Consider the following 27,393-nt stretch of genomic DNA (forward strand, 5'->3'; position numbering starts at 1 on the left):
GAGTTTACTGAATGAATACGCTCTGGGAGAGCACCCACCCTCCCCTTCCCCAGTTATCTAAAGACACTGGAGGGTGCCAAGAAGGACCTTAGGATTTGGGGTCAGATAGACTTGGATCAAACCTGGGCTCTACCTCTTACTGTGTGGTCTTGAGCTATTTCCCCATTTGTTTTCTCATCTATAAAGTGGGGACAATAATGCCTATCTCACAGATGATTGTGAGGCGATGAAATGATACTGTGAGTCTCTGAGCACAGGCTAATAATAAAAGGACAGGGATACTCTTCAGCATATAAACCCTCGCAGTCTCCCAGATCTCATGACCCCTCAGAATCCCTTCTGGAGCCACTAGGATCTAGTTCAAGGCTGGCCCATCTCACACTAATCCTACCCTGTGGGTGCTGGGAAGGTGGGTTTATTTTTGGGGTTAAATGTAGTCTCCTTGGGGGTACTTCTGTGTGTGAGAACAGCGAAGCGCAGAGTATGGAATTTAGGGGGCGGGGGTGGGCAGGGACAGCCACTGGGCTTGGGGACAAGCCACAAGTCCTCCCCGCCCCGCCCCGCACTGGGCCTGGGGGCAGGGCAGGAGGAAGGGCAGGACTTGCCTTGCATATCAGCTGCACTTGGCAGTCCTCCGTGATCTTCCATTGCAACGGCTGCTCAAAATAAGGACCTGTGTGTGCAAAACAAAGGTGCCCGTCGTCAGAGCCAGGGTGCCACTCGTGTCCAGGTGGTGGTGGGGGGAGCCGGCAGCTAATGGCCATGGGCTCCTTAGTGTCGCTCTGCCAGGGCTGGGACTGGGGTGAGGCAAGGGGGGTGCTCCGGGTGCAAATTTCTTTTTTTTTTTGAGACACAGTCTCGCTCTGTTCACAGACTGGAGTGTAACGGCAGTCTCAGCTCACTGCAACCTCTGCCTCCTGGGCTCAAGGATTCTCGTGCCTTAGCCTCTTGTATAGCTGGGATTACAGGGGCGTGCCATCATGCCCGGCCAATTTTTGTATTTTTTGTAGACAGGGGGTTTCACCATGTTGGCTAGGCTGGTCTTAAACTCCTGGCCTCGAGTTTAAGTACTTGCCCGCCTCGGCCTCCCAAAGTACTGGGATTACAGGTATGAGCCACTGCACCTGGCCTCAGGGTGCAAAATTTAAGAGGGATTGGCTCTCACCCTCAGGTTAGCCAAGAGCTGTTTTGATCTGGCACTGGGACAGAACTGGACTGAATGGTGGAGCACCTCCCTTGGGGGCCCAGCAGGGCTGGGGGTCCCATTAACCCCTAGTCCAGCATCTCTAGCATGAACCAGTGGCCAGAGATTTTGAACTTCATTCCAGCAGCTCTTACCCTGTTTTCTCTTCCAGTCCCTTCTCTTAGCATCTGCCTTCCTCAGAAGTTTGTCAAAATCTGTGAACACAAAGGGAGGAACCCGCATGAGCTGAGAGGAGTGTGAGTCCAGAGAGGGAACATGGCACGGACAGAAGGCGAGGGGTGTGCTCAGCAGGCTGCAGAGCCGAGGGTTCAGGGCCACAGGGCAGGCTGGGTGTGCGAGGCAGGGTGGGGCGGGGCTGACCGTCATCCACCAGTGTCAACGTAATCTGGTTTTTGGCTTTTCCGTCTTGGAGTTGAGCGGTGTACGACCCTTTGTCCTCCTCAGACAAGTTCTGGATGATCACTTCCACCAGGCCCTTCTCTCGCTCAAAACTGATTTTGCGGTTCTGAAAAGGACAAACTCCAAAGTCCTTTTTGCACTTTCCCTGTTCCGGAAACTTTGTTGTGGGGCGCACATCAGGGTGTAGTGGGCTTGGGGTGGCAAGTGCAGAGCTGTCAGCCTTCAGAGACTAGGGCAGGGCGTCGGATAAGCCTCTGTGGCTCCCCCTACACCCAGTCCCTGGATGCTTGAATCAGTTACAATTTTGTTTGTTTTGAGACAGTCCCACTCTGTTGCTCAGGCTGGGGTACAGTAGCGCAATCAGTTACAATTTAATAATAAGCCCCCAACTCCTGCTGTGCCATGATTTTGCTCATTTTCTTTTTTTTTTTTTGAGATGGAGTCTTGCTCCATTGCAATGTCTCTCTCCATTGCCCAGGCTGGAGTGCAGTAGTGCAATCCTGGCTCACTGCAGCCTCTGCCTCCCGGGTTCAAGCACTTCTCCTGCCTCAGTCTCCCGAGTAGCTGGTACTACAAGCACATGCCAACACACCCGGCTAAGTTTTGCATTTTTAGTAGAGACAGGGTTTCACCATGTCGGCCAGGCTGGTCTTGAACTCCTGGCCTCAAGTGATCTGCCTGCCTTGGCTTCCTAAAGTGCTGGGATTACAGGTGTGAGCCACCATGCCCAGCTACTTATTTTCAATTTTTTTTCAAATAGGAAAAAAACCCCATCAACATGTGTAAAGGATAATGGAAAAAAATACCCCTGTACTTGCTACCCAGAATTAACACTCATTTACATTTTACCATATTCTAACAGTTATTAAAGTTTCATTATCCTCGTCTAGGTTCTTTCTTCCTCTGGCTTTATTTGTATGTATGATTTGGGGGAGTGATCTAATTTTGTTTTCCTATAGGGACAACTGATGATCCCACCACTGAATACTAATGAGTCCAGACTTTGTAACACTTCCTATACCACGTGGTAAGGTCACTGCATAATCTTCAGTTTTCTGACTTGCACTTTTTGATCCTGGGACAACCAGCCCCATTACACAGATGCAGAAACAGAGGCACAAGACAGGTGAAGAGACCTGCCATGATCATATAACCCACAGCCGGTGGACATGAATCTCCTGTCTGAACTAGCGCCCCCTTTCTATAATGCATATATTATTATTATTTTTTGTCATTGGACCTTTGATATATATATAACACATATTTTCTTTTCTTTTTTTTTTTTGACAGTCTCACCCTGTCGCCCAGGCTGGAGTGCAATGGCATGATCTCGGCTCACTGCAACTTCTGCCTTCCAGGTTCAATGATTCTCCTGCCTCAGCCTCCTAAGTAGCTGGGAGTACAGGTGCATACTGCCTTTTTTGTACTTTTAGTAGGGATGGGGTTTCATCATGCTGGCCAGATTGGTCTCGAACTCCTGACCTCAGGTGATCCACCTGCCTTGGCCTCCCAAAGTGCTGGGATTGTAGGTGTGAGCCATTCCACCTGGCCACAACACATATTTCCTAATGGCTGCTTTGCCATCTGGAGATGAAATTCACAAGTAATATGAGATTGAATCATGAATTTGAATCTCTCATGAGATTGAAATTGTCACATCAGCAGGTAAACAGTTGAATATCTAGAAATCACGGGGTTTGGCCAGGCGTGGTGGCTCACGCCTGTTATCCCAGCACTCTGGGAGGCCGAGGCGGGTGGATCACGAGGTCAAGAGATCGAGACCATCCTGGTCAACATGGTGAAACCCTGTCTCTACTAAAAATACAAAAAAAATTAGCTGGGCATGGTGGCACGTGCCTGTAATCCCACCTACTCAGGAGGCTGAGGCAGGAGAATTGCCTGAACACAGGAGGCGGAGGTTGCGGTGAGCCGAGATCACGCCATTGCACTCCAGCCTGGGTAACAAGAGTGAAACTCCAACTTAAAAAAAAAAAAAAAAAAAAGGCTGGGTTCGGTGGCTCACGCCTGTAATCCCAGCACTTTGGGAGGCCGAGGCGGGTGGATCACGAGGTCAACAGATCGAGACCATCCTGGTCAACATGGCAAAACCCCGTCTCTACTAAAAATAGAAAAAATTAGCTGGGCACGGTGGTGCGTGCCTGTAATCCCAGCTACTCAGGAGGCTGAGGCAGGAGAATTGCCTGAACCCAGGAGGCGGAGGTTGTGGTGAGCCGAGATCGAGCCATTGCACTCCAGCCTGGGTAACAAGAGCGAAACACTGTCTCAAAAAAAAAAAAAAAAGAAATCATGTGGTTCAATCTAATACAACATATTTACAGATATGATATACAAAATAATATCAACTGTAATACTTATAAAATATTTACAAAATAATGTCAACTGTAATATAAAGAAAAAATGTCATTTAAAATAAAATAAAATATAATGAATTGGTTTGACTTTAAGAGAAGAAAAGCAAAAAATCAGAAGCTATTCTGTACAAAAGCAGGAAAATGAATGAGCATAGGGAAAGTGGCTAGCAGAATACAAATTCTCTATTCAGTGTATAGTAACATTGCATACTTTGGGAGGCTGAGGCATGAGGAGTGCCTGAGCTCAGGAGTTTGAGACCAGCCTGGGCAACAAGGCAAAACCCCATCTCTACAAAAAAATACAAAAATTAGCTGGGTGTGGTGGTGTGTGACTGTGGTCCCAACTACTCGGGAGGCTGAGGTGAGAGGATTGCTTGAGTCCAGGACGTTGAGACTGCAGTGAGCTGAGATTGTGTGCACTCCAGCCTGGGTGACAAAGCGAGATTCTGTCTCAAAAACAAACAAAAACAGAAAACAAAAAATAAAATTGTTTGCGAGGTTGAGGAAGAAGTATTACTTGAGGCCAGGAGTTCAAGACCAACCTGGTCAACATAGTGAGCCCCCATCTCTAATTTAAAAGATTTTTAAAAAACAAACAAACAAAAAATTGGCTGGCCATCGTGGCTCATTTCTGTAATCCCAGCACTTTGGGAGGTGAAGGCAGGTGGGTGGAGGTTGCAGTGAGCAGAGATCCCACCATTGCATGCCAGCCTGGGCAACAGAGCAATACTGTCTCAGAAAAAAAAGAAAAGAAAAGAAAAGAAGGAAGGAAGGAAGGAAGGAAGGAAAGAAGGAAGGAAGGAAGGAAGGAAGGGCTAGGCGCAATGGCTCATGCCTGTAATCCTAGCACTTTGGGAGGCCAAGGTGGGCGGATCACCTGAGGTCAGGAGTTCAAGACCAGCCTGGCCATCATGGTGAAACCCCATCTTAAAAAAAAAAAAAAAAAAGTGAAAAAGAAAGAAAGAAACAAACAAACAAAAATTTCAACCTGCTGAAACTAAAGAAGAAATAGAAAACCTGAATAGTTCGGCTGGGTGCAGTGGCTGACACCTGTAATCCCAGCACTTTGGGAGGCTGAGGCAGGCAGATTACAAGGTCAGGAGTTCAAGATCAGCCTGGCCAACATGGTGAAACCCTCTCTCTACTAAAAATACAAAAATTAGCTGGGTGTGGTGGTGGGTGCCTGTAATCCCAGCTACTTGGGAGGCTGAGGAAGGAGAATTTCTTGAGCCCAGGAGGTGGAGGTTGCAGTGAGCTGAGTTGGTGCCACTGCTCTCCAGCCTGGGCAACAGAGTGAGACTCTGTCTTAAAAAAAAAAATTGTGCAAAAATACTCTGTATTTATATCTAAAACAGAGTTAGGATCTAGGCTTGGATACTTTTAGGCATGAATACAGGTTTTTCATCTTAAGAATGTCTGGTGGGGTAATCAAAAATAGGGGGCATGGAAATTCTTTGTTTGTGGGAATGTCCCTTGCACTGGCCAGCCTCTAGTGTTCCTGCCAATCCCCACCCCCAACACCAGCACTAATACTAAAAGCCAAACGTCCCCATCCCTTCCCCATCACTGGACTGCAAAAGCACACTGTCGTTTCTGAAATGCCCACTAGGGGGAAGTACCAGCCTGTGCAGAATCACTGCCCCGAGAGACCACTTCCCAGGCAGGGGAGCCTCACTTTAGGGGTTGTGAGCACCCAATTACCGGAGAGCTGAAGATCTCCTTCTTGTTGAAGATTAGATGTAGCTCAGCGGCGGGAGATAACTTTTCTACTTCCAGCCAAAGCCGCACCTCCCCTCGTTCCAGGAGGTCAATGTTCCAGCCCGAGATCAGTTTGATCACTGTGGGAGCCACAGGACAGGAAGGGGGTGGGTTAAGCCCTCTTATCCCTTTCCCCCTCCCTTCAGCCCCACCTTGAGTACATCCTTCGCATTCTGACATGCAAAACGTTTACAGAACCTGAAGGAGACACCACTGGGTGGGCTCAGAGGAGGGATTTTCCGAATGCCCACTCCAGATTTAATTAATCTCAGCAAATCGTTTCCTCTTCTAAGAGCTCTGGGGCTGAAGTTCTCACCCTGGCAGGGCATTGGATCCCCAAGGACTTTCAAAAACCCTGGGCTCCACCCTCAGAGATTCTGATTTGTCTGGTGCCTGGCCTAGGTATTGGGATTTGGACAGGTGTCAGCATGGTTCTGCTGTGCAGCCAAGTTTGTGACTTCCCCTGCTCTAGGGACTGCACACACTGTTCCTAACCAACAGAGGGAAGCAGAGGTTTAGATGATCCCGAATCCTAATGACTAAAGAGCCAGTGATAGTAACTATAAAAACAGGAACATGCCCACATTTCCCCGCCTCGAATCCCTTCCCTTTCCTGATGCTCTTTTCCTTCCGTGAGCTTCCTGGGTGGTCTCTGACCTTCTAGCCCCGTGGCTCCCCCACGCTCCGTCCCTCTGGGATTGTTTCCTGGTCCTTGGCATGGCTCTACTCTGCTCAGAACATGCCAGTGGGCCCAGTGGGAGCTGCACAAGCAGGGCTGGCAGCGTGGACTGCTTACCTGGGTTTCTGATCTCATGACTCAGCTTCTTTAGTCTCTCCAGCTCTGGGATGGGGGGAGTAAGGAAGAAACCACAGAGAATGAGATATCATGGTGGGGAGTGGGGGGCCCATGGGAGCCATCCTAGGATCCTGTGCTGGGTCAAATTTCCAAGAGACACCTCCCCGCAATGTGGGGTCCCTTGGCTTCTTAGGGGCCATGATGAGCTCTGTGGGCATTTGCCCTGGGGCACTGAGGGTGATGCCAGCACTACTGCTGGTCACCCTGAGATTGCTGCGTCTTCTGTCCTTCAAGGCCTAGATCAAGTCCCACCACCCTGGAGGAGTGCCTGGCATGTGCCTGGTTCTGCACACCTCATTAGTCCTCTGCAGTGCTGTGGGCTGAGCGTTACCGTCCCCCTCTGGTCACTCTAGGACCACTGGTGCCAGGGCCTCATTGCTTATCCCTGTCATATGCTGTCCCAGGGTCCCAGGGTCTGGACCACACACCAAGCATTGCAGCCCAGAAGTCTCGGACTGTTCTAGAATGCTGTCTCATTTGCTGACTGCTTCTTCTTTTTCTTTTTTTTTTGAGACGGAGTTTTGCTCTTGTTGCCCAGGCTGGAGTACAATGGTGTGATCTGGGCTCACTGTAACCTCTGCCTCCCTGGTTCAAGCAAGTCTCCTGCCTCAGCCTCCGAAGTAGCTAGGATTACAGGGCATGTGCCACTGCACCCATCTAATTTTTGTATTTTTAGTAGAGACAGGGTTTCACCATGTTGGCCAGGCTGGTCTTGAACTCCTGACTTCAGGTGATCCACCCACCTCGGCCTCCCAAAGTGCTGGGATTACAGGCGTGAGCCACGGCACCCGCCTGCTGACTGCTTCTTTGTGTTGCCTCTCCTGCTAAGGTGAGCCCTGAACCTACATGAGTGTCTTGTACACAGTAGGTGCTCAGTCAATATGGACCCTGTGAATGAACTGTCAGGGGCAAAGCCCATTCCTCATTTCCCTAGTAAGCCCCAGAATCCTTAACAGTCTAGATTCATGGGAAGCACACAGCAAACAAAACAAAAAAAAAAACACCATCATTTTTGTGGATGGCCTTAGTTTGGATAGGATGATCTGATTGTGGCTGCAGAACAATACTGCTTCAGGTGGGGGCAGCCAGGGATTATAATCCCTCTTCACGGGTGAGGCCCAGTAAGGTGGCGTGACTTGTCTAAAATGAGCCAGCAAATTATGGAACTGGAATTGGAACCCGGGTCTCTCTGGCTTCTGATTCTTAAAATCAAAAGGCCTCATGTGCCATGAGCAGGGCAGACAATGGGCAAGGGCCATCCCAGTTGCTATGGAGGTAGCAGAGCGTGAGTCTCATTGGTCATGAGCACAGGCTTTGGTTCAGTTTGATTTATCAAATATGGTTGGTCCTTTGGACATGCTATTCACTGTCTGGTTACCCACAGTCCCCAACACTCCCTATTGTCACCCCATTTCTCAGACCAACTGCCATTTGCAATTTATCATCACACTTGCACTGTTGTTTTTTGGGGCTATAGAAGGAAGTAAAAATAATTCTAGTACCTTTGCTTTTACTAAAAGTGGGAAAACAGGCCAGGTGCGGTGGCTCACTCCTGTAATCCCAGCACGTTGGGAGGCAAGGCGGGCAGATCACTTGAGGTCAGGAGTTCGAGACCAGCCTGGCCAACATGGTGAAACCCTGTCTCTACTAAAAATACAAAAGTTATCTAGGACTGGTGGCACATGCCTGTAATCCCAGTTACTCAGGAGGCCGAGGCAGGAGAATTGCTTGAACCCAAGAGGTGGAGGTTGCAGTGAGCTGAGATTGTGCCATTGCACTCCAGCCTGGGTGACAGAGTGAGACTCTGTCTCAAAAAAGAAAAAAAGCAAAAAAATGGGAAAACAAAAGAGAGACCAAAAAAATGTGAATTTCACTGGGTAGGGATTTTTGCCTGTTGAGTTCACTGATGTAATCTTCAGGGCTCAATAGGTATTTGTTGATGGAAAAATGGGCTGGTGAGGGCCGACTTCTCTGTGGAAATTTCCACTTTACTCATTTTGGTTGCTTTTTGCTGACCTCTGTGGGCACTTGTGTTTGAGACTCTCTCTCTGGGGAGGGGGTCGGGGGGGAGGTGCATTACCTTCCTCGGTCAGGGTGTGGCTTGCTGGGAGGTGGTGGTGGGGGGAGGTGCATTACCTTCCTCGGTCAGTGTGTGGCTTGCTGAGATGTCTTCATCAGCATCAGTGACTATGACTGAGTAGGTGCCCACATCCTCGAGGCCAGGTTCTTTCAGGATGACCTTGGACCTGGCAGAGAGAGGTGTGCAGAGGCTCTGAGAGGAGCTTCTTAGTCCTGTGCACTGGCCTGGGAGCCAGGGAGTCCAGGTTGCCTCTGGTGAGCCTGTACCCCATGCAGACCCTGGCCAAGTCAGGAAGCAGGGGCAGCTGGCTCCTTCCACCTTCTCAGAGTCCCCTCTGGCCTGGCACTTTCAATGGTGCCATAATCTGGGCTCTCTGGCACTGGATCTGCACTGGCCACACCACCCTGACCTCTTCCAGGGCTTGAGGTGTAGGATTTATGCCTTGCTGGACACAGCTGAAGCCACGAGGTGCTGGGGGAGGAGTGAGACATGGGCATTTGACAGGGGCTCTTGTGGTCATCTGGTCCAACTCTTCATGTTATAGATGAGGAACCTGAGTACTGACAACTTGCAAGAGCAGGTCCCTGGCACCCAGGCTAGAAACCAAGTCCTCCTTGAAGGTCTCCTTGAAGGTCCTGAGTCAGAGGCACATACAGTTCCCTGCAGAAAAGGAATCTCCAGAAGAATGGTGCCATTGGCTGAGTGCAGTGGCTCACGCCTGTAATCCCAGCACTTTGGGAGGCTAAGCGGGGAGGATTGGTTGAGCTCAGGAGTTAGAGACCAGCCTGGACAACATCGTGAGACCCCATCTCTACAAAACATACAAAAATTAGCCAGGCATGATGACATGTGCATATAATCTTAGCTACTCAGGAGGCTGAGGCAGGAGGATTGCTTGAGCTTGGGAGGTCAAGGCTGCAGTGAGCCGAGATCATGCCATTGCACAGCCTGGGCAACAGAGCAAGACCCTGTCTCGAACCAAAAAAAAAAGAAGAAAGAAAAGAAAAAATAGCACCATTGCAGCCCCTTAAATGCACTCTCCACTCTTCTCACTAAGGTGGCAGTCAGCATCATCAGTGAAAGACCGAGCAGAGCCTTTCAACCATCACCAATGAGTCCTGCCCTGTGGCCTCAGCCAGGAGCCTCTGCCAGCTCCTCTGACAGCATTTGGGTCCCGTTGAGCAGTTGTTTCTCCTCTCCCCTCACTTACTTGTTAACTTCATCCTCGATCTTGACCCTCTGGGGGTCCAGTGGACCCTTGTAGTCTTTGGACCACTGAAACTCTGAGGAATCTGGGGCTTCAGGGGCTTCGAAAGCCAAATAGATAAAGCCCTCTTCATCCACACCAACCTCGATCTCATGGGCATCTAAGGGCGAGATCCAACAGAGGGCAGTGGATGTTTATGCATAATAAACCAGGTCATACCCTCCCGTGCTTAAACCTCCAGGGACTGCCCATTGCACTTAATAACAATAAACTTGACTCCTTCCTGCGGCTGCCAAGGCCTTGCATGATCTGGCTCCTTCTCAGCTCAAATGTCACCTCCTCAGAGAGGCCCTCCTTGACTGCCGTCGCTAAGCAACCTTGCCCCGTTCTATCACCCTGTTTTATTTCTTTTATAATAAAGCACTTATTCCTATCTTAAGTCGCTTTCCTTATGTAATAGTTTACTTGTTTACTGTCCTCTGCTCCGCCTGACCCCTATACTTTCTCATTCACTCCTGTATTCCCAGTGCAATGTGGGGATCACTAAATATTTGTTAAATGAATGAATAATTAAAAGAATGGAAGGAGAACATGCTTTATATAGTTGGGAGAGCTGAGTGACTCTGTCATATACCAGCGTGTGACCTGGTTAAACTTCTCCGACCTATAATAAGATCAGTGCAAATGTGGGATGATGACCCCTCCCTCAGGGGTTTGCTGGAGGGCCAGAGGAGTGTGAGGGCCTAGCACAGCATCAGGCTTCTCCCAACTTCCCTTGAACCCCACCCGTCCCGATGGCACAGCCCAGTGGCAGAGCTCTGGCCTCTCCGGCCACCCCTACCTGGCTTGTCCTCCAGGAACACGGGATCAGTGGGCATGGACGGTTGCCCCAGACCAGCTGAATTCATGGCCTGTACCTGGAACACATAACTCTTTCCTGGCTGCAAGTCAGAAACCTGGGAGCAGAGGGCAAGAGCCAGCAGTGAGGACAACAGTGACTCTTCCTGAAACCCGGGACCCAGCGTGCAGGGAACCACTCAGGGAGCTGCTCTCAGCAAGAAAACCCTCTCTCTTCCTGTGTCCCTCGTCTTTCCATGTGACACAGACATCCGTTCAACATCCGGGGATTGTCTTTGCCATCCTTTTCTTGGGCCCTCTCTACCAGTCACCAGGTTCCATCTGTTTTATTTCCCTAACGTTTCTTTTTCTTTTTTCTGAGATGGAGTTTCGCTCTTGTCGCTCAGGCTGAAGTGCAGTGACGTGATCTCTGCCCACTGCAACCTCCACTTCTCGGATTCAAGTGATTCTCCTGCCTCAGCCTCCCAAGTAGCTGGGATTACAGGTACCCGCCACCACCCCCAGCTAATTTTTGTATTTTTAGTAGAGACGGGGTTTCCCCATGTTGGCCAGGCTGTCTTGAACCCCTCACCTCAGGTGATCTACCTGCCTTAGCCACCCAAAGTGCTGTGATCACAGGTATGAGCCACTGCTCCTAGTCTTCCTAATGTTTCTTAAATGTGGCCACTTCCCTCCAGGTCCCAGCCACGGCTGTGTTGGAGGCTTCATTTCTCCTCACCTGGTGTAATCCAACAGTTTCCTAAAGGGCATTTCTGCCCTGGGATGCTTCTCCCCCTGTCTGTCTTTCCCTCTGCCAATCTGATGATGCTTACATCTTTTAGTGGCCTTCAAGGTCAAGTTCAAATTTCAAGGTTGAGTACCTCTAGTCTTCCTAACCTGGCTTTTGCCTGTTGTCCTCTTGCCCCTCCATCTGTCCCCTTCACTCCACAGCTCTCTCAGCGTCCCCACATCCATCACGTCATTTCACACCTCCCTGCCTTTGCCCTTGCTGAGCGCGCTGGCTGAAATGCCCTCCCGCCTCCCTCTCTGACTTACTCCAGTGTAGCCCGTGCTTCACCACCCAGTTTGGGCAGATACATGGATTCCAGGAAGCCCCTTGCACCTTCTCCTTTGAGCATCCAGAATTCCTGAGACCCCCTCCATTGCAGCATTTGTCACACAGTATCGTCAGTGCCTGCTACCCAAGAACTGTGACTTACTTAGCTTCTCATGCCTAGGAATTGGTCCAGGCCTGGCATTAAAGCAGTGTGAAGAAGTGTTTAGCCAACAACTTCCCGACCGAATGATGGCCAACTGTCCACATGCAGAAGTCGGTGCCAGGTCACCTAGGCTGTCCGGCCCTGGCCTGGGCCAACCTACATGCAGGCGGGGTGAGACCACTCATACAGGTGAAGACCTCAAGGTCTCAGCAGAGTCCCCTGGCTGAGACCCCTCTTCCCTGATTATGTCTGAGGTGACCTTATTTCATTGTTTTGTAAAATGAAAATATTTTAACTTTTTCCTATTATAAAAGAAATACACACTAGTTGGGAAAATTTTTAAGTAATAGAGTAGAACATGAAATGATGGACTAAAGCTCCGCTGGCAGGCCTTCCCCCAGAGATGACCAGAATGAACAATTTGGTAAAAAGCTTCGTAGACTTCTTTTTTTTTTTTAGATGGAGTCTTGCTCTGTCACCCAGGCTGGAGTGCAGTGGTGGGATCTTGGCTCACTGCAACCTCTGCCTCCTGGGTTCAAGTGATTCTCCTGCCTCAGCCTCCTGTGTAGCTGGGATTACAGGTATGTGCCACCACATGTGGCTAATTTTGGTATTTTGTTTTTTGCAGAGATGAGGTTTCAAGATATTGGCCAGGCTGGCTTGAACTCCTGACCTCAGGAGATCCACCCGTCTCAACCTCCTAGAGTGCTGGGATTACAGGCATGAGGACCCTGTGCTCAGCCAAAATCTTTTTAGACTTTTACCAGCCCATAATCCACCTAGAAACAGGATATGCATGGTATACTATTTGTGAATGTCTTATTCTTTCCTATTGTTTTGGGCTTCTTGAGCCAGCCTTCTTTCCTCTGGGTGCTCCCTAGTGAAATGTTGACCAATGAGCCTGAAAACTGCATATCCTCCTGCCTGCTGGGGAAAAGCACCCAGGAAAACAGGCTGGAGAAATACTTTCCCTTTCCCTAGGGCTGCAGAAAATGGAACCTAATCCACATTACATTCTTGCAAATGTTCCTCAAATAAAGGAGGTCTCTGAGACACACTGGCCTTCGGTGTAGACACTCTGGCCTGTGAAAATGGCCTTCAGTCACCTGGAGGTTTAACTCTGACTGTCTAAGTTGGACGTTTGCATCTGCTAATAATGCTTCAAAAGACATCTTTGTTTCTTGATATGTATAAGTATTTGTGAGTTGTCTTGGTGAGACCAGAAGACTATTTGTGATTCCTTCCCTCCTGCATGTGTGGAAGTTAAAACAGCCACCACACCAGGAGAACAAAATCAGTGATTCTGCTAGACTTTCATTTAGCCAAAGACTCTAGAGTTTGTTTCACATTTAAATTGAGAACATGTATCTGCATACATGTTTAGTTATCTGTATGATATACTACACATTATATGTATCATATACTATTAATATGGATATCCTACTCTGTATTCTGCTTTTTCTTAGCCACATAGGATGGATATCCTTTTGTTTCAGTACATGCACAATACATGTAGGTCCACCTCATTCTTTTTTTTTTATTTGAGACAGGGTCTTGCTCTGTCCCCCAGGCTGGAGTGTTGTGGTACGATCATGGCTCCCTGTATGTAGCCTGGACCTTTCTGGGCTCAGGTGATCCTCCCACTTCAGTCTCCCAAGTAGCTGGGATTACAGGCATATACCACCATACTTGGTTAATTTTTAAACTATTTTTTGTAGAGATGAGGTTTCTCCATGTTTCCCAGGCTGGTCTTGAACTCCTGAGCTTGAGCAATCCTTCCATCTTGGCCTCCTCAGAGTGTTGAGATGAAAGGAATGAGCCACCAAGCCCTGCCCATCTCCATTCTTTTTACTGTTTTGTTCCTTTAACTGCCTTATTCTTTGTACTGCCTGGCACAGGATTCCACCTTTAAGGTGCACTGTGGTTAACTGAAGCATCCCCTACTAATAAACGTTTAAGTTGTTTCCAGCTTGAGCCATTATCAGCAAGGTTCAAGAAGCATCCTTGTCCTTAGATCTTTGCACATTTGCCTAATTACTTCTCTATAATTCAGTCCCAGAAGCAGAATTCCTGGATCAAGGGGTATGCTTGTGCAAAGGCTGATATACCTGGCTGATAGCAAGTGAGTCTTTTTTTTTTTTTTTTTGAGACAGAGTTTTGCTCTTGTTGCCCAGGCTGGAGTGCAGTGGTGTGATCTCAGCATACCACAACCTCCGCCTCCCAGGTTCAAGCAATTCTCCTGTCTCAGCCTCCCGAGTAGCTGGAACTACAGGTGTGCACCACCACGCCCAGCTAATTTTTTGTATTTTTAGTAGAGATGGGGTTTCACCATGTTGACGGGATGGTCTCGATCTCCTGACCTTGTGATCCGCCTGCCTCGGCCTCCCAAAGTGCTGGGATTACAGGCATGAGCCACTGCACTTGGCAGCAAGTGAATCTTTAGGGAGGTATCTGCCTAGCATGGAGCAGGATATGGGCACCAGCTAGCCAGACCTACTACCAACTTGCTGTGTGACCCTAGGTAAATCACTCCCCCTCTCTGGTCCTCTTCTGCCATTAAGGGAGGGCAGTGAGGTCTGGTGGTCATTCCATCTCTGATGCTCTAGTGGCAGGGCACAAAGGCACAAGAACTTACCCTCAGGTGGGTGCCAGAGATGGGGCCTGGGGTGACCGGCTTCCACTGCTCAGAGCCTTCCTCCTGGACACTGATGTGGTAACCGGTGACAGGCCCAGCCCCTGTGTACAGTGGGGGTTCCCACTGCAGTAACAGGGATGTGGCCCGTACCTCGGAAGCCCGGACATCATACGGGGGGCCTGTGAGAAATCAGAGATGGGCAGACATGTATGAGTTGGGCAGCCAGGAAGCCAGGTGGGCAGCAATCCCAGTGGTCAGTCAATAAGCTTGTCAATCCATCCGTCACAATCAAGCCTGGAAGGGCCTGCTCTGGGTGTCACCGAGCCCTGGTCAGCCTTGGCATCATGACAAAGCTTGGCTCTGGGCCTGAAACGGGGTTAACTTTTCAAAATGTGCTCAGCCTCCCCTCCTCCAGGAAGCTTCACTGACCTTCCCCGTCCCCATCCCAGAAAGCATTAATTCTTCTAAAGTGCTTCAGTGTTTAGTGTCCAGGCCAAGGGTGTGACTTCCAGAGTCAGACCTCTGGGGTTAGTGTTGAAGCTCCGCCCTTTTCAGATATGGGGGCTCTGGGCGAGTTACTTAGCCTCTACGCTCCTGTCCCCTCATCTGTAAAATGGGGATAATAATAGTTCTTATAATACAGTGCTTCTGTGAGCATTAGGGAGAATATTTATGAAAAGTATCTGGTACCTAGTAAGTACCCAATAAATATTAGTTGTTTATCATTGTTGCTGTTGAAAGCATCATACGTTGTAATTACCTGCCACTCAGGTAGAGGTTTTGTGTAGAAAACAGAACTGAGCTGAACAAAGCAATGGAAGGGTGTGATTCTCCTTCCTCAGTGGGAGGTAAAGGGCTCATCTGTGAGAAGGCTTACACGGTTATGGGAGCAGTGGGTAGGGTGGCCAACTGTCCATCTGTCCAAGACTAAGAGGGTTCCTGGGACATGGGATTTTCATTAGTAAACTGAAAGTCTCAGGCAAACCAGCACTAGCTGCTCACCCTAGCAGTGCGCTATGGCCATGGTCTATGGCCAGAAGCAAAGCTCAGGCAGTGTCTCGAGTTAGGGAATAGTTTGTGCTGGGGTACAGAGCCAGTTGATGGCTCAGATCAGGGGTCCTTTTTTTTTTTTTTTTTTTTTTGAGATGGAGACTTACTCTGTCATTCAGACTGGAGTGCAGTGGCGCAATCTTGGCTAACTGTAAACTCCTCCTCCAGGGTTCAAGCAATTCTCATGCCTCAGCCACCCAAATAGCTGGGATTACAGGCATGTGTCACCATATCTGGCTAATTTTGTATTATTAGTAGAGATGGGGTTTCACCATGTTGGCCAGGCTGGTCTAGAACTCCTGACCTCAGGTGATCCACCTATCTCAGTCTCCCAAAATGTTAGGATTACAGGTGTGAGCCACTGCACTCAGCCAATCAGGGGTCTTTTAAGACAGGCTGAGGACTCTATCTGTGTCAGGAATTATAGAGTCAGTGTGTGGAAGGGCCAGGGGCCTGGGGTGGGGAGAAACAGTGCAAGCCTGAGTGCAGAGAGGAGTGCAGTGGCCTTCATCTCATCGGGTAGGTTTGGGGAGGGAGGAAAGGGCAGGCAGTGGACTTTAGACCTTCAGACCTCTCACCTGGCTGGGGCATCGTCCACTCTTTGCACTCAAACAGGCTGCTGGGTGCTGACAGCTCGCCAACACCTGCCCAGTTGGCAGCCCGGGCACGGAACTCATAGAAGTGGCCTTCATGAAGGTCACTAACCTTGAGAAGCAGAAACACAGACTGTGAGGCTGAGGCTGGGGGAGGGATGGGGAGTGACTCAGAGCAAGAGGTCTGTGGGGACTTTGCTTTTATTTTTATTTTTTGAGACTTGCTCTCATTTTGTCACCCAGGCTAGAGTGCCGTGGCATGAACATGGCTCACTGCAGCCTCAACCTTCTGAGCTCATGCAATCCTCCCATCTCAGTCTCCTGAGTAGCCAGGACTGCAGGTACATGTCACCACACTCAGCTAATTTTTGCATATTTTGTAGAGTCAGGGTTTCGAACATGTTGCTGGCTGGTCTCGGACTTTTGAGCTCAAACAATCCACCTGCCTCAACCTCCCAAAGTGCTGGGATTCTTTTCTTTTTGAGACAAGAGTTTTGTTCTTGCTGCCCAGGCTAGAGTGCAATGGTGCAATCTTGGCTCACTGTAACTTCTGCCTCCTGGGTTCAAGCAATTCTCCTGCCTCAGCCTCCTGAGTAGCTGGGAATATAGGCATGTGTCACCACGCCTGGCTAACTTTGTATTTTTAGTAGAGATGGGGTTTCTCCATGTTGGTCAGGCTGGTCTCGAACTTCCAACCTCAGGTGATCCTCCCACCTTGGCCTCCCGAAGTGCTGTGATTACAGGTGTGAGCCACTGCCCCCAGCAAAGTGTTGGGATTCTTGGGGGCTCTAAACAGTTCTGTTCAAGGTGGGTCTGCACTGGAAAATGAGCTGGATGGCTAAGGCAGGGGAACTTGAGAACTCTGTCAGTCTCTGTCAGACTCCAAGACTCAAACAGTGGCCTCCAGTCTCTGCTGAACAAGTCACGACACAGGCTGCGGCCACTTTCCAGCCTCACCTTGCAGACCCGGGTGGGGATGGGCTGCTGATTGACCGCGTGCCAGTCCAGCTCCTCTGAGTCGTGCTGGTCCAGGAAGTAGCCCAGGATCTTGCCACCTCCGCGACGCTTGGGGGGTTTCCACCCAATGACCATTTCATTCTTCCCGCAGTTCAGGAGGACAAAGCCATATGGGGCAGATGGGGTAGCTACAGGGAGGTAAGGAGACGAGGACAGCTGCTCCCTGGGAGTGGCTGGATTGGACAGTGGGCCCTGAGGGAGCCAATGAGCCTCCCCTAGTGGGTGGCCACCCTACTCCACAGAGTTTTCCCTGAGCCAGCAGTGTCTGAGCCTCAGGTTTCTGGGCCTGAGTGCTTCCCCATCTCCTGAAGCTACCAGGGCCTCATTCCATGACCTCAAGCCAGGGTTACTTCCTCCCCAAAGGAAAGGGTGGCCAGTGCCAGCTCCAGTTCCCCTCAGAGGGCATATGCACCACTGGCCACCAGGACTGGTCCCTCCAGGATGTGGTTATGAGCCACAGCTCCCCGCCCAGCCCATGGAGGTTTGCAGGCTGGACCTGCCCTTGCACTCACCCAGAGCCTGCTTGACCCTGATGGGCTCAGTGGCGGCTGAGCTCTCGCCTACCCCAGCCTCGCTGACTGACCGGACACAAAACTCGTACTCCTTCCCCGTCCGCAGACCAGGAACTGTAAACCTGGGAGGGAAATGGGCAGCTTTCATGGATGTACAAACGGCCTGGAGACATTCCCAAACTTTCTAGAACAACTTTGTGGAATAAGAGGTCCCCAGCATGGTAGAATTTGAAGGTGCCAGGTCAATTCTTCCTAAAAGTATTGCCCTGGATCCCATGGCAATGCCTGAAATGGCACTGTGGAGGAGGTAGTCCTGAGGGTTTTAAAGGGTGTTTGCTTTTCCAGATCCACCATTAAAATGCAAATACACTAGGAAAGGTACCAATTTAAAGCAAAGGCAGCCAACTCCAGCGCCACGTGGTACATCTTCAGGACTTTGGGCTTTGTCCTTGAAAAAGAAGATGTGGCTGTTAATACCTGCACTCATGCTGTGATGTGAAAACGTAGAGTCCTTTCAGAGCCCCTCAGAGAAAGCTGTCATCCAGAGACATGCAGGGGTGCTCTGGCCTAGATAAAAATGTCCTTCTCATCCTGTCCCTTTTTTGATAAAACCCAAATTGTGGACCTCTTTCTCTCTCTTCATCTATCAACATTCTCTGAGAGCAAATCTTCTTTTGCAGGGAGCTCCTCTCAGCCAGTGGTCCCTGAGCAGTCCCCAGGACTTTAATCACATCAAGTGTGGACAGCTGACAGAGCAGCAAGCTCTCTGCTTGGGGACGAGTGCACCTAAGTGGGGGAACATGTCTTTATGGGATGAAGGCAGCACTGAAGCGGGTGACGGTCAGGGAGCACCTGAACAGGGGAGGCTGGGATGACTCCCAGACCCTGTTGACAACAGATGACAACGATGATGATGACGATGGCAGTGTGCCCTTGTCTAGGACTCACTTTATGTCTATCCACCAGGTACTCCTCACAACACTCTCTGGGGAAGATGCTGTTACGTATCCCTCTTTTGGAGATGAGGACAAAGTCTTGGGTGTTGGAGGGGCCCTTAGGGATGAAACTATCCAATTTTTTCATGTTTCATGTAGGGAAGCACTCCCACAGCAGGAGAGATGGCCAGAAGTACAGAGCCAATTAGGGGCTCAGCCCAGAGGGTAGCCAGGTCTCCCGAGCGCCAGTGCAGCACCTGTCCACTCAGCACTCATTCATTCACTCATTCAGATATTTTTGTGAGCCAGGTTCTGTGGCACCTGATGATTCCACAGTGACCTGGACCACCACAGCCCAACTGAACTCTCTTTCTGTTGTCGCCGAGGCTCCAACTCCTGGGCAGCAGGGTGTAGCCTCTTTCCAGCCATGACACATGTAACAGATGACAGGCACCCATGGGACAAGCTCTCTGGACATGCCAGAGCAGCATGCTGCCTTCACCTCCATGTGCTACTTCCCCTGGTCATGCCGCTCCCTTCATGCTAACCTTCCTTCAACCCTGGGCCTCCCCTTTAGGGAAGCACAGCTGAATGCAAGTGGGGGGAGAGGTCTTCTTCTAGGGATAAGGTTGACTCTGAGCTAATTAGTCAAAACCTGATTATTCTCCAACTTGGGAATTTTAACTGTTTCTGGTAACAAAGCAGAAGGGACTCCTTGCAGCTGACTGTGAGGCACCAAAGACCAGTGGGGCACCGGGCCTGTTCCTTTTCCTTGGCCAGATGACCTTGGCTCATGGCCCAGGGTGAGGGCAGCCCAGCCAGGTGTGCTCAAGGCTTGGCCAGTTGTCTGATGGAAAGGGAAGGAAGAGGTATCATCACCTAAGGTCCCTCTCCCACAGAGCTCCTATATCAAGGGAAGTTACCAGTCCAGAAGCCCCAGGACTCACTGTGCCTGCTAGGACGAGGGTCATTCCGTCCCAGGAATGAGGAGGGAACCTCAGAGTGGAGTTCGAGTTGGAATGTCCAGAGGCCAGGAATGCACCCCCACCCTCCTGGTTTACAGAGGAGGGAACTGAGGCTCAGAGGGTGATGGTTAATGTTGAGTGTCGACTTGATTGGTTTAAGGATGCAAAGAGTTATTCCTGGGTGCGTCTGTGAGGGTGCTGCTACAGGAGATTTAACATCTGAGTCAGCAGACTGGGAGAGGCAGACCTGCCCTCAGTCTGGGTGGGTGCCATCTAATTGGCTGCCAGCATGGCTAGGATAAAGCAGGTAGAAGAATATGGAAGGACGAGACTGGATGAGTCTTCAGGCCTTCATCTTTCTGCCACGTTGGATGCTTCCTGCCCTAGAACATTGGACTCCAAGTTCTTCAGCTTCTGTACTCAGACTTATACCAGTGGTTTGCCAGGAGCTCTTAACCTTTGGCCACAGACTGAAGGCTGCACTGTTGGCCTCCCTACTTTTGAGGTTTTGGGATTCAGACTAGCTTCCTTGCTCCTCAGCTTGCAGACAGACGATTGTAGAACTTTACCTTGCAATTGTGTGAGTCAATACTCCTTAATAACCCCCCTTTCATATATACATCTATCCTATTAGCCTGTCCCTCTAGAGAACCCTGACTAATACAGAAAGGGTGAGGGGTGGTGTGGAGCCTGAACCATGCCTCCCTGGCTCCGAAGCCCTCCACTGCTCTGCTCTCCCCACCTCTCTCTGGCTCTAAGCTCCTAGAGGGATGAGACCAAGCCATGGTCATCTCTGTTCACAGAGTCCTACAAATAGCACATTCTCAGCAAGTGTTTGTTGACAAAGACCATCTGGGTTCAAGTCCCAGTCCTGCCACTTACTAAGCTACAGGAGCTTTGGTAAGTTACTCAAACTCTCCATGCCTCAGTTTCTTCATCTGTAAAATGACTATAAAAATAATAGTCCTATACATATAGCCTCGCAGGTAGAACCAACTGACCTCCCATATGAAAAATACTAGAACAGTACCTGGCGCAGGGGAAATACTGTGCATGTGGGGCTTCATTATTATTATGGCACCCCCCACTTCAAGGATGCTCTGGTGCAGAAAGCAGGGTGATCTGGGTTGGCTCTGTGTCCCCACCCAAATCTCATGTTGAATTGTAATCCCTAGTATTGGGGGAGGGATGTCATGGGAGGAGATTGGATCATGGGGGCGGATTTCCCCTTTGCCGCTCTCAAGATAGGGAGCAAGTTCTCATGAGACCTGGTTGTTTGGAAGTGTGTAGCACTTCCTGCTTTGCTCTTTCTCCCTCTCCTGCTCCCACCATGTAAGATGTGCTTCCTTCCCCCTCACCTCCGCCATAATCGTAAGTTTCCTGAAGCTTCCCTAGAAGCAGAAGCCTGTACAGCCTGCAGAACTATGAGCTGATTAAACCTCTTTTCTTTATAAAAGAAATTACCCAGTCTCAGGTATGTCTTTATAGCAGTGTGAGGACAGACTGATACAGGTGGGCAGACGTACCTGGTGCCTTGGATGGGTTTGTTGTTGACTGTTTGCCACTCAGATGACCCCACCTCCCGGGAGTAGATGTAATAACCCAGGAGCTCTGAATCTTTCACGGGATCCCAGGTCAGGGAGACAGAGGTCTGTGTGTTTCGGAAAGCTTGAACTTGAGCTGGAGGAGGGAGGGTAGCTAAAATATAGAAACATGGACTGAATTAGAAGGCTGTTATGTGGCTCTCAGGCTAGGGAAGGGGAAGAGCATGGGGGGAGGCTAGGAGGAGCTCCTGTAGCAATCAAGCTGCATGAATTCCTGACCTGTCAGGGACTTTGGGCAGCTCATTCCTAGGCCCAGAAGTGTATGGACCTAAAAGCCCTCTCTCCGCTTATCTCTGAGCATCTCTGCTTTCCCACTAAAGCAAAAAGCACACTCACTCATTCATCCTTACACACACACTCTCTCTCTCACGTGAAAGTCACCAAATCTGAAAGCTTCCCTCAGTCCTTATCTTTAATCGCAGTTTTCTTTTTTTGAAACTTCTTTACTGATTTTCAGTCTCCCTGAAACTAAGCTCCTTGAGGTAGGGCCTGCTGTAACTTGTTCAATGGATAGATGGATGGTTGGTTGAATGGATGGATGGATGGATGGATGGATGGATGGATGGATGGATGGATGGATGGATGGTTGGGTGGATGGATGGATGGTTGGATGAATGGATGAATGGATGGATGGTTGAATGAATGGATGGACGGTTGGTTGGTCGGATGAATGGATGGTTGTATGGATGGATGGATGGATGGATGAACAGGTGGATACATGGATGAATAAATGGATGGATCGATAGATGGATGGATGAATAGATGGCTAGATGGACTGATGGATGGCAAGTGCATGATATTCCTAGTTCTCTTTTTACTTCTCAAACTCCTTATGCATCCTTTGGTGGTTCTCTATTTTCTTTTGGCCTCCAAACATTGGACTCCTCCAAGCTTCTGTTTCTTGACCTGCTCTGTTTTTCTTCCTCTCTTCTTTTTCCTAAGGTCCTGCCTATCCCAGGTCTTCACTCCTCACCTCTTTGAAGGCTTTGCCTCTAGCTCTGCCATCCCTTCCTTTCTGAATTATACCAGAGCCTTGCCTGGTGTAATTTAAGTCTGGTTTAGTCTAGAGACTGCCCACATCTAATGACAAACTGTTCACTGGCCAGGCCCAAATCAGATCCAAATGCTAACCAGAATTAAAGAAAAACAGCACTTGCTCACCAACTTGTTCATATGTGCTCTGTGTGTGTGTGTGTGTGTGTAGTTTTTTCCCTCTAAATTACTGAACAAATCTAGAACTTTGAAATCTTCCCTAAATGGGACCTGCAGCAAACCAGGCTTTTCTTGCATAGGTGGCACTGTAGCAAAGTTTCTTAAAGGGCTGGTTGGTGACGGCAGCTACAGGGAACCTTCTAATCTGATGGCAGGGTAAAGAACCTCAGAATCCAGAGGCCTCAGAGGTGGGAGCCCTGGGAAACTGGGGTCAGAATGGAGTTGTAATTGGAAGACTCAAGAAGGAGCCAGAGGTGGGAGTAGTAACGAGGGTCTTTCGAACAATGGGTTTGGCCACTGAGGACAGCAAAGTGTGCAGCTTGGAAATGACTCTCCCAGGTCCCTGTTATGTTGATTATGTCCTGGTAAGCCAGGGCTCAGTGGGACAGGTCAGTCTCCACCAGGCAGGGAGCAGGGGCCTGCTCGGGAGTGAGGTGCAGGATCTAGGGGCAGGCCAGAGATCTGTAGAACGGAGAGACCACTTGCTTGCATAGCCACAGTGTGGGACCCAGCTGCACTCTGTAACCCATGCACTGCTGATCTAGAAAAAGGCAGAAGGCTCTGGCCAGGCACAGCGGCTCACACCTGTAATCCTAGCACTTTGGGAGGCTGAGGTGGGTGAATCATGAGGTCAGGAGTTTGAGACTAGCCTGGCCAGCATGGTGAAACCCCATCTCCAATAAAAATACAAAAATTATCAGGGCATGGTGATGCGTGCCTATAATCCCAGCTACTTGGGAGGTTGAGGCAGGAGAATTGCTTGAACCTGGGAGGTGGAGGTTGCAGTGAGCTAAGATCACACCACTGCACTCGAGCCTAGGCAACAGAGCGAGAATCCATGACAAAAAAAAAAAAAGGCAGAAGGCTGTCTCCCTCCATGAGCCTTCTACCCAGAGAAATGTGATTTTTGATGTCTTAAAACTCCCCAGGCCTGAGATTGAATTGCTTTTCAGCTTCATGATGGGTAGAAGGGAGCAGGGACAGGGAAGTGGGCAGGGCTTTGCCCCTGAAGCTTCAGGTCCTGAGCCTGACCTGGCCTGCCTCCTCCCCAGCCCCCACATCATGAGGGTACCTGGCTTGCCCCGCAAGATGATGGGCTCGCTGGGCTCCGAGGGGTCACTCAGCCCGTACCGGTTCATTGCTCTCACTCTGAAGACATATGACTTCCCTTTCTCCAGGTCCAGAAGGGCGAATCTCGGGGATTTCACAGGGCTTTCTGAGGTAATGGCCTCCCAGGTGCCGCTACCTATGACTGACTGAAGAAAAAGAGGAAATCACATTGGCTAAGAGGTCACACTGACCGGCTCTGTGCTGGTCACCTCCCACGATCTCTGTCCCCAGCCCATGTGCTCTCATGATCCTCTATATTCAGCCTAGGCTGCCCTGAGCATGGGGCTGTGTCCCATCTGCCTCCCCACCTCTCCACCTGGATGCCTACCGAAACCTCACGTCCAGCCTGTCCCGATGCAGCTCCTGAGCTTCCCATACCTACGTTGTATTAGTGGCTGCCATCCTTCCAGTCTGTCGCGTGAAACCCCTGGAGCCACCCTTGGCTCTTCCTCTCTTTCTCTCATGCCCTAAATGTGCTCCATCAATGAACCCAGATGGCTCACTCTTCAAAATGTACCCAGAACCCAGCCATGCCTTACTGCCCTCCTGCTCCCCACCATAACCTTGATGCATGCCTCGAGCCCGAATGATCTGACTGGTCTCCATGTTTCTACCCATAACCCAATTCCGTCTTGTCTCAAATGGCCATCAGGGGGATCCTTTAATAGCATGGGTCAGACCAGGTCCCTGTCCCTGACACTCCCAAGCCCCGCATCTCCCTCAGAGCAAAAGCTTCCCCATGGCCTGCCCCCTCGGCCTGTCTGGCCACCATTCCCTCTGCCCTTTGTCTCTGTGCCTCTCTACTGCTCCCTGAGGGCCCAAGTCCCACCTCCAGGCCTTTGTACTTGTCAGTCCCTCAGCCTGGAATGTTCTTCCCCCAGAAATCTCTTGACTGGCTTCCTGTAGGCCTTTATTTAAAACCCACCTTCCTGGGGAGTAGGGAGGCCCTCCCAGCCACTCCACCTAAAAACATCAGCAGCCCCTCACCCGACACTTCAAGTTCTCCCCACTCGATGTCTTTCTCCTTAGTGTCTACCACTCACTACCGTGCTTAATATTTTACTGATTTATCCCATTTATCGTAGGCACCCCTTCTCCCTGACTGCTGTGTCCCCAGGAGCAAGAACAGGACTGGCACGTGGCGGGTGCTCCATCTATGTTTCTGGGACAAACGAATGAACAAATGAACAAATGCTCACAATAACCCTGCAGGGAAGGTGTTAATTTCCCTGCCGATGAGGAAACTCACGTTCAGAGAGTGTCAGTAACTTGGCCAAAAGTCCTGCATCCAGAACTGGTGGATATGGTATTTAACTTCACTCAGGTGTGGGTGACTGCAACCTGTTTACTCTCCACAGTGTCAGGGACCCAGAAGGCAGCCAGAAACCCCCAGTCTCTGGGCAGATGGAGGGTGAAGAGCCCAGGGTGATAGAGATGAGGGAGGCACCCAGAGACTTTCTGCTGAGTCTGGGTGAGGGAGTTAAGACCTAGAAGCACCAGGGGACCCACCGATTCCATCCTCTGTGGTCTTCCCCCTCCCAAGCCCATCGGGCTGTCAGTGGCTTAGAACCCAGGTAGGACAAGAAATAAGGAACCATGAACACTGCTGAGCACCTACTATGTGCCAGGTTCTATTCTAAGTCTTTATGTGCTCTGATTTGATCCTCAGATTAACCCTACAAGCTGTGTATGATTATTATCATCATTTTATAGGAGAAGATACAGAGGCACAGAGAGACTAAATAACTTGCCTAAGGTCACACAGCTGGTAAATAGCAGAGATGGGATTTGAACCCAAGCAGTCTGACGCCAACATCTTCACCGTGATACACTACCACCTCGCAAAACCAATCCTCAATTATCTGTAGCTTTCCTAAGTCGGAGATAAAGGATTACCCATGAACATGAAGAGAGTCTTGTTTGGATAACCGGAGACAGATTCCTCCCTGGAAATTTTAAATTCATTTATTCCCTAAACCTTCTCTGTCCACCTAGTGTGTGCCAGGCATTGTGCTGGGCACAGAAAGTAATGAGAAGATAAACGGAGTCTCTGGCTTCAGGGAGATCAGCCAAGGACACCTCCTTGGGAAGTACTGACAGATCTTGAGGGTTGCTGGCCCTGGCTGTGGGCTGTGTTTTTTTTTTTTTTTTTTTAGACAGAGTCTTGGAGTCTAGCTTTGTTGCCCAGGCTGGAGTGCAATCGTACAATCTTGGCTCACTACAACCTCTGCCTCCTGGGTTCATGTGATTCTCCTGCCTCAGCCTCCTCAGTAGCTGGGATTACAGGCATGTACCATCACACCCAACTAATTTTTGTATTTTTAGTAGAGAGATGGGGTTTCACCATGTTGGTCAGGCTGGTCTTGAACTCCTGACCTCATGATCCGCCCACCTCAGCCTCCCAAAGTGCTGGGATTACAGGCACGAGCCACCCTGCCTGGCCTGGGGGCTGTGTTTTATTTCATCTTCACAGGGCAGGGTCTTCATTTTATGCTGAAGGAAACTGAGGCTTAGAGAAGTTAGGACACTCACTCTGGATCACACAGAAAAACCAGGATTTGAATAGATTGTGACATCCATGCTGTCTTCTGCTCCGCCATACCACCTTCCCTCACTGTGAAGTCCACTCCACAAGACTTGCCTCATCCCCAGTGGGGCCTCCCCTGCCCTCACTCGGTCCCCAGTGAGAACCACCTCCTCGTGCTAATCACTCCATAGGCCCTGCAGGTGCTGCTGGTGCCTGTCCCTGGCTGGAGGGTACCAGCCTCACTTCCCTCCCAATATAGTCCCACCAAGAAGAAGTGCTTGGCCCCAATGTGTGGCCTGATGCCAGTGGACTTGCGGGCAGGGAGGTACCCAGGGGGTGGTGGATCATATTGTCATTGTTGTCTATGCATTGTATTTTGTGTATTCCACAAACAGCCTCAGGAACGACCAGCAGTGACTGGCTTCCCAGGGCTAGAGGTAGCCTCAAAAGGCTGCTCAATCCATCCCCATGCCTCTGGGTAGGGCCATGCGTGGGCCCTTCCAGGCAGGGAATTCTTTTTTATTCTCCAACAGCCTCCCCGGGGGAGGGTCCCACTGCACATCTGTTTCTCAGGCTGGCCTGGGGCTGGGGCCTCGGCGTCCCCTACCTTCTCCAGAGAGTATGTCAGCGGCGCTCTGCCCCGGGGTCTCGGCTCCTCCCAGGCCAGAACCACGTAGCCCTCTCGAATCTCGCAGGCATGGACATTGGTCGGTGGTGAAGGGATGGTCACAGTTTCTGGAATTAGAGTCACCTGGGGCTGAGATGGCTGGGCCCTCAGAGACCCCCTAATCTCAGTGCCTCATTCAATGGAGGAGGGAACTGCACCCCCACCCATCCCTGAGAGATCGGCAGTGATTGGCTCTAGGTCACACAAGACTTTTCCTGCCCAGGACTTTTACCAACGTGTTCCCTCCTTCAGGAGGTCCACAGCCAGATGGGCCACCGTGACCCCAGCACTTTGGCTACCTCTGACTAGACCCCACCTGCTCTCACCCCCGACACCCTGCACAGGGACAGCTTCTGCCCCCTTGCCAGTTTGAGTCCCAGAGTTTCCAGAACTATATAGGAGGCCCAGTGTGTGGGAGGGTCCCGAGTACCTTCAAAATCATCTGTGCTGATGGTGATCTTGTTTCCCAGATCAAACGGGATCTCTAGGATGAGAAGGGAGCATGGGGACAGGAGGAGTTGGGCCAGGGCCTACCCCACACCAGGCTCTGCATCCTGCCCCATCCTGGTTCTGGCCTGGTAGCCCTCGCTGTGTGACCGCAGGCAGGTGCCCTCTGGCCTCAGCTCTCTCAGG

General features: G+C 50.3%; 1 protein-coding gene across 5 annotated transcripts in view; it reads right to left on the minus strand.

Annotated features, from left to right (window-relative positions):
• MYOM3 (myomesin 3) overlaps nucleotides 1-27,393 on the minus strand; it is a 62,013-nt gene that overhangs the window by 12,148 nt on the left and 22,472 nt on the right. For all 5 annotated transcript variants that reach the window (XM_035308140.3, XM_035308141.3, XM_035308138.3 and 2 more), the window contains 16 exons: nucleotides 27,191-27,244; nucleotides 26,701-26,828; nucleotides 23,529-23,712; nucleotides 21,167-21,338; nucleotides 17,741-17,862; nucleotides 17,169-17,356; nucleotides 16,197-16,323; nucleotides 14,569-14,747; nucleotides 10,718-10,832; nucleotides 9,880-10,036; nucleotides 8,726-8,835; nucleotides 6,530-6,574; nucleotides 5,677-5,813; nucleotides 1,565-1,709; nucleotides 1,339-1,398; nucleotides 606-673 (listed from right to left, as the gene is read on the minus strand). In XM_035308140.3, coding sequence (XP_035164031.3) covers nucleotides 606-673; nucleotides 1,339-1,398; nucleotides 1,565-1,709; nucleotides 5,677-5,813; nucleotides 6,530-6,574; nucleotides 8,726-8,835; nucleotides 9,880-10,036; nucleotides 10,718-10,832; nucleotides 14,569-14,747; nucleotides 16,197-16,323; nucleotides 17,169-17,356; nucleotides 17,741-17,862; nucleotides 21,167-21,338; nucleotides 23,529-23,712; nucleotides 26,701-26,828; nucleotides 27,191-27,244 — 1,991 coding nt within the window. The remainder of the gene's footprint in view (nucleotides 1-605; nucleotides 674-1,338; nucleotides 1,399-1,564; nucleotides 1,710-5,676; nucleotides 5,814-6,529; nucleotides 6,575-8,725; nucleotides 8,836-9,879; nucleotides 10,037-10,717; nucleotides 10,833-14,568; nucleotides 14,748-16,196; nucleotides 16,324-17,168; nucleotides 17,357-17,740; nucleotides 17,863-21,166; nucleotides 21,339-23,528; nucleotides 23,713-26,700; nucleotides 26,829-27,190; nucleotides 27,245-27,393) is intronic.

This window comes from Callithrix jacchus, chromosome 7 (genome assembly GCF_049354715.1).
Source record: "Callithrix jacchus isolate 240 chromosome 7, calJac240_pri, whole genome shotgun sequence".
NCBI classification, from domain to species: Eukaryota; Metazoa; Chordata; class Mammalia; order Primates; family Cebidae; genus Callithrix; species Callithrix jacchus.